Source organism: Rutidosis leptorrhynchoides, chromosome 4, assembly GCF_046630445.1.
Source record: "Rutidosis leptorrhynchoides isolate AG116_Rl617_1_P2 chromosome 4, CSIRO_AGI_Rlap_v1, whole genome shotgun sequence".
Lineage (NCBI taxonomy): Eukaryota > Viridiplantae > Streptophyta > Magnoliopsida > Asterales > Asteraceae > Rutidosis > Rutidosis leptorrhynchoides.
The window spans coordinates 528,559,671-528,566,786 of NC_092336.1; the positions used below are offsets into that span (position 1 = coordinate 528,559,671).

General features: G+C 33.2%; 1 protein-coding gene across 1 annotated transcript; it reads right to left on the bottom strand.

The window, feature by feature from the left end:
• Positions 1 to 5,035: 5,035 nt before the first annotated feature.
• On the bottom strand, positions 5,036 to 6,853 carry LOC139842561 (ABC transporter G family member 10-like). Its single transcript, XM_071832685.1, has 2 exons — positions 5,521 to 6,853; positions 5,036 to 5,448 (listed from the first exon to the last, which is right to left on the bottom strand). The coding sequence occupies exons 1-2, from the start codon at positions 6,851 to 6,853 to the stop codon at positions 5,036 to 5,038; spliced, it is 1,746 nt and encodes a 581-aa protein (XP_071688786.1).
• Positions 6,854 to 7,116: the final 263 nt, after the last annotated feature.

The following is a 7,116-nucleotide window of genomic DNA, read 5'->3' on the forward strand; positions in this document are numbered from 1 at the left end:
AAGACACTAACTAACACCTAAATCAAGTACTTACATACTTGATTTACCAAAACTTGACTTAAAACTTAATTTGACATCGAATCAAGCTTACTTGTCCCAAAATACTCATTTGACCCAAATTAGGGTTTACACCCAAAAATCAAGTCAACACACACCAAAATCACTAGTACACAAGTGTTCTAAGTTTAACCAACACATGCAAGATCCAAACTCACAATTTCATCAATCAAAACCCTAAGTCGCCAATTCGGGTTTACTTACATGAATCTTACCCAAAAACCCCCAAATTTCACAATAAGTGGGTTATAACTCTAACTAGCACAAACTATAACTCAAACAATAATCTTAACAATGAAATTCGGATTTAGAATTTACCATAACAATCAAAACGTAGCCGAGAATGAAAGGAACAACTTTAACTCTCGAGCTTTGACGAGAACTGGGCTTCTTCCTCCTAGATCGGAGCTTTCTCACACTAAAATCACCCTCTCTCACTAGAATATGTTGGGAGTGTTTTGTGTGGGTGAGAATGAGCTCCAAATGAGTTCTAGATCAGTTTTGATGATCCCAAACCGACCCCAAGTGTAAAGACCAAAGTATCCCTCTTAATTTGAGTAAAATACAGATGCTGGCCCGTCAGGCCTTTTGGATGGCGTCCAAAAAGGTTGGACGGCGTCCCAATGAACTGCGTCTGAAACTGAAACTTGTTTTGGTCATAACTTTCAAACCGTAACTCCGTTTTCGACGAATCAAATATCGTTGGAAACGTAATGAGATTTACTATCCAATGGTAAGGTTTTAGAACATCAACTCTAACTTTATTTGGGATCCAAATATACGCTTACATGCCTCGTATTTCGAATGACGTTCGAAATAACGCGTAACTGAAAAACGGGTGTTACACAAATAGTGATTTTCGAAAACACTGTAGCTTTTCGGGTACTGTAGCAATTCGAAAATACTGTAGTAAATTAGTGTTTTACTTGTTCATCTTAAACGTTTTAGTTAACTTATCTAAATATCAATCGAATCAATAAACGAATGTTACTATCGTTTACTAAATAACTTGAAATTATATATATGTATATATCTTTATTTAATATACATAAATCAGTTTTTAAATACACATTGCAAGTTATTTATGAATAATTAATATTCCAACTTATTGTATATATATATATATATATATATATATATATATATATATATATATATATATATATATATGTATGTATGTATATTATATATATGTATATATAAATATATATTTACAAATAGATGTTCGTGAATCGTCGGTCAATAATCAAAGGTTAACTGAATATATAACATTAGTTCAAAAAATTTGAGAATCAACATTACAGACTTTGCTTATCGTGTCGGAAACATATAAAGATTAAGTTTAAATTTGGTCAAAAATTTTCGGGTTGTCACACCTTGTGTCGTAACCGGTAATTGATACAACTTATTTGTTTAGGTCAAGGCTAAGCAACTTTCATTTGCACAACGTTTAATTTCAAGTACTTTGGCATGCAACTATGGTGAGATCATAGTCCCATCTTTTCAACAACTTTTATTCTTTAAATCATGGGATGAGAAACATATACGTATCATACTTTTATGCTTTGAACACAAGTACGAAAATAAACATTCCACAGCGAGTTAGAACAAAAAGCCTTAATTCAATTATCATTAGTTACACTTGCAGGGTGTAAACGTGAACTTATGTTTTGTGATCACATGGGCTTGACAAGCCCTCATTCGGATGGTTCGCTACTGTTAGCGGATGAAATATATTTTTGGGTATAGTGTATATTCTAACACTACGTAACAGGGTACAAAACAGTTAAGTCTTGATAATTGGGTGCTCGCGAACGTACTTTTGGAATGCAAACGATTTGGATAATCAACTTTATTGGAAATACTAAATCTTGTGGTTCAAAAACAACGTTTACAAATACACCTATGATTTCACCAACGTTTTTCGTTGACAGTTTTCTATATGTTTCTCAGGTTCATACTTGCTACTTGATAGATGCTTCCGCACACTTTGATTACTTGCTTGGGGTCAAGCATACATGCATACGGTAGTGATAGCACCTTTGGATTCAAGCATATTGTTTACATACTTACGCTATTTATAGCAACCGTGATTTTCAACTTATTATGTCGCAAGTTATCTCATTTATACATTACTACTTTTGTAAACTTAAACTTGTTGTTGAACCGTTTGGTAACTTAAAACTTTGCAAGTCATGCACGTTTCAAATGAATGCGACATAATTTTGGTCAAACGCGTCTCATTTAGGGACTATGACCACGTAATTGGACCTAAGTTAACGGCGCCGTCAATGACGATTTTGTCGCGTCGTTACACTTGCAGTGTTTTGGAGCAGAAGAAATAAAAAAGATTTGTGATGGAGTAGTCGATCGAAGGTCGGATTTACGAATGAAAGCATTAATAACAACCACCACCGCCGCCATCATCTATATGGGTTTGTTATTTCGATTTTCATTTCGTTTCAAATATGAGATTATTAATATCTGGGATTAAGTTTAAGTTTAGAAGATAACGAGACGGTTTCAGATCCGAGTTGATTAATTTGCATTCATAGTTTCAGATCTGGTTTAGGGTTTGTAATTAAGTTCATAGTTTCGATTTCCATTTCATTAGATCAGTTTCTTTTTTTAATTTGATCTTGTTTAATATTTTAGATCCAGACGCTCTTTTAATTTGATTTTGGTAGAAAGATGTGAAAAGATGATTGTTAGATAGAATAAAGTAGGGTTCTTGATAAATGGAAAAAATCCTAATTGTGTTTTATTTTTAAATATTGGATTGTTATGTATGTAATTTGTGCTCGGAGGTAATGAGGCGGATAAGTTTTTTTAATTGTTAGAGTGATGAAGCTTATGAAAAAATTATGGTTCTTGATAAAAGGTGGCAAAAATGTGAAGTGGGAGAAGAAAACAGCAAATAAAATTATGTTGTTGGTCCCGACTGATTTGTGAAAGCAAAATGACAAAAATACTCTCATGTGGCATACACATGCGCGACTTGACAGATCATATTTAACAGACATCATATTTAACAGACGTTGGATTGAGGGACCAAACGTGTCGAAATCTCAAATAACAGGGACCAACAATGTTGAAAAAAAGTTTAGGTCAAAATTTGCATTTTTTGAGCAAATCATATGGACAGACGACATAAATTTGTCTTTAATTAATTATATCTTTTAAAGTTTTCAAATAATACAATTAAATCGAAACAACTAATAAAAAAATGTGAACCATATATATTCGAGAAAAAGGGGAGTAAAATAGTTGAACCCGTTTAATGATATAACTAAATATATACTTAATTATTAACATAATTAGAAATAATTTTTTTCTAAAGATAGTCTGTCGTGAAGATACATAAAGGTAAATGTCATCTAGTAATAAGAAAACTCAATAAAATAAATGGGAGCCGTGAGATATGAAAAAATAAAATGTAGATAATTCTTATCTATCTACGAGTGTGAAGGAAGTAGTTTCTAGCAGCAAAGTTATAAAGATATAATGGTAATTTTGATATTCATATAATATTGACATGCTAAAAGTGTGATTGAAAATATGATATTTTTTTTGGAAAATATGAATTTTTAATATTCTTTTTTAAGAAACAAATATTATTATTTTTAAGAAAAAAATTGTTCGTCTTATAACAAGGTTGTAATTCTTTTAGGCTCAAGTTAATCATGACATGTTTGCGTTTTTAGATTTTGTGTTATTGGTTTCTATGCTTTTACCACATACAAATGATACAAAGTCGCAATCACTAAAGACGGTCCACACATTCGTTAACTATCTAAGCACAGAATCACAAATCGTTTCGCACCAACGCAATGAGACCCAATAAACTAAAGCATGAGTTAACGAATTGGAAAAAATGCAGTAACTGAACCTGTAAAACTTTACTGTGAAATATAGGGTTTAATAGAAATAAATTGTGAAATATAGGGTTTAATAGAGATAAATAGCGCACAACGGTGAAACTGTGGAGAACGGCGAAAGGGAAAACATTAAAACCGAAATCAAAGTTACTCCATCAGCCCCCAATTTATTATCCCCCGATAAAAAATACATACAGTTTAAAAAATCATCATTATTACATTGTACATGTTGTCATATACAGTTTTACCCTTAATGTTTACTAATTTTACGGCTTACATCTATATTAAGATCATAAAAGAACTTTATCTCTATCTATTTATAAAATTGAGCAATTAGTTTAGAACATTGAAAAAATGAATAGCGAAAAATAAATTTGTAAAAAAGTCTAACATTTGTCTCTATCTAACACGTGCAAATGATATATAACTAAATAAAAACCTAACTACAAAGAGTTAAATCCAACCATCGGATAGAGTGTTTCAACTCCGAATCCCAATTGTCAAATGCGTTAGAAACAACCTGCCCAAAGATCACAAAACAAATCAACAGTTACAACGGAAAAATGACACAAATACCTCTGATGAATAGTAATTAAACGATAACAAATTATATATCAAATGACCACCATTAGTCTACAGGCGAAATATTGAGTTCAACATAACAATTGTGTACGTAGTTGTGTAAACATTTTAAAAAAATATAACAATTTTAGAATTTTATTACTGTTTCATGTTACGGAGTATCCACTATTAGTTTAGTTTATGATTGTCGCATTATAAGTGTCAACTCTATTCTTTAATCAATAAAAAAGATCTCAAAGGTTAGAGATGTATTTGATTAGGGGAAAATATAATTAGTTGAGAATTATGAAAGTGTGCATAAAATGGCCACTTTATGGTGCCGTTAAAAGAGAAAGAGCTAGTAAATAAATAAAGTTACAAAGATTATTATATTCTGAGAATTTTTAAACTTGTCATTTGATGTACGTAACAAACTTTTAATTTGTCATCTTTTAATTTTTCATCGGTGGATGTAAAAGCAAATCGAAAATCCTTAATATTACTACTACAAGCACTGGATAATATTGATAAAAGTTTCTTTAGTTTCGGGTCTTGTACGATCTGTAGGATAGCACCAAATACGAAAGAAATCTATACCCAAAAATGAACACTATCATCAATCCCAAATTATGCCATTTTTGTATCTCCTTAATTTTCTGCCTCTTCAAGAAATCTTCACCATCAACCAAACACCCACCTTCAAATCGTTCCAAACACCTCAATTTTCCCTTCTCCGATCCCCCATATTCGTTTAACAAAAAAGCCTCAAATGGATACTTAACAAGGCTTAAATAGTGCATAAAAATCCAATATTTTGGTATGTCTTTTTTTGATATAAAGTATCCGGAGAAGAGAAAAAACAACCCAATTAGTCCATCAACCGTTGCGATACCCATCATGAAGTTGGACACAAATGAACTTGTGAAAAGCACGAACGAATTCGACATCAATAAAACCAACCAAACGACTAGTAAAAAATAGAGAAACCCGTCTATATCTCCACGTAATCCGACTAGTAAATAGGTTGGGATTGAGTATAAAAGAGCCACTATTAAAAGAAATGGGATGAACACTAGAGTGTTGGCTAAAATGTAGGATGATATTCGATACGCGCCAATGGATGTCTCTTTCATTAAAATTCTCCGTTCTTGGAGAAAAATTGTTAGCGCTTCGGACGATGAGTAGATCAAAAATGATAAATTGTACGCAAAGAAGCCAATTTGAGTTTGCATTTCAAACTTGTGAACGTTCTTGAAAGTTGTCCCTAGTAAAATTCCAAACAACATCGATAGAATCATTTTCGCTAAGAAAATATCTTTCGATCTGAAAAGGTTGTGGCAAAATCTTTGGCTTAGTATCAATACTTCGTTTAATGGCGAATTTGCATACAACAATTGATCATGATCACCTTCGTTTATGTGATCAGGTTCGTTTGGTCTACAAGTAATAAGACCAAGGCCAAAACCCGCCTCTAATTCCGCATCTTTGAATAGCGATTCAACCACATCGATTGAAAACTCGAGCACGTTGACCTGACTAGGGATAACATGACCCGCAAGTTTGAGCCGGTAGTCAAGAAGATTAAGTGAGCCATGGTGAACCACGGTTCCATGTACCAACAACACAACTTGATCAAAAACTTGAAGAATTCTAAACCCGGGTTGGTGTATGGTTAACACAATTGTCTTACCATGATCTTTAGCCATTGATTTAAGCATTGACATCAAATGAAAAGCTGAAGCTGAGTCCAGTCCTGAAGTCGGTTCGTCCATAAGTAGAACCGCAGGATCATGGACCAGCTCTACACCAATTGACACCCTTCTTTTTTCACCACCTGAAACCCCACGGTGGGACCCAGTCCCAGCGCCAATTCTTTCTTGAGCCACATGGGTTAACCCCAGTTCTATAAGTAACTCACTGACTCTGTTTTTAGCGTTTTCAAGCCCATCGCGGAGCCTAAAACGAGCGCTAAAAAGAAGGGTTTCTTCAACAGTAAGAAGTGGGAATAATATATCATCTTGGGTGACATAACCAGACACTCTTCTGAAAACATTTGGATTCATAGGACGACCGTTAACGACCACCTGACCGGAGAGTCTGTGTGGTCGGATAACGCCTGCAAGGATCTCGAGTAACGTTGTTTTTCCGGAACCACTTGGACCAGCAACTGCTGTAATCTCTCCTGGTTTAGCTTGGCAATTAACATCTTTTAGAATTTGTTTTTTAAGAGTGGGGTTCACCCTGTTTTGGCAAATGAATTGAAAATTGAAGTAAGGTGGTGAGACACGATATGAAACACTCTTGGTTCTAATTGTGTATTGAGTTTTTGGATGACCGTGTTCATATGTTTCCGCCATTGATGTTTGTGTTGTGATGGAAGGAATGGTGAGGAGGATGTTATGTTAACATTAATTTGCTTATATATTGAATAGGTAGTGATATTTTTTAAAAATGATAAGATAGATGAGTAGTATTTATTTTGCGAAATATAATATTTACAGCAAATTAGAATTTATTGTGTACGGGGTATTATACTTTCTAATGATAATGATGAGATAGATGAGTAGTATTTATTTTGCTAAATGTATACTTTCTAAAGTTTTATTGTGTATCAAATTTT

What these genes read in the sequence shown, in the direction of transcription:
- LOC139842561 (XM_071832685.1), bottom strand. Translation starts at nt 6,853, where the DNA reads ATGGCGGAAACATATGAACACGGTCATCCAAAAACTCAATACACAATT. An exon ending in TCTTTTATACTCAATCCCAA is followed by an intron (nt 5,449 to 5,520) that starts CCTATTTACTAG and finishes TTTGGTTGGTTT; the next exon opens with TATTGATGTCGAATTCGTTC.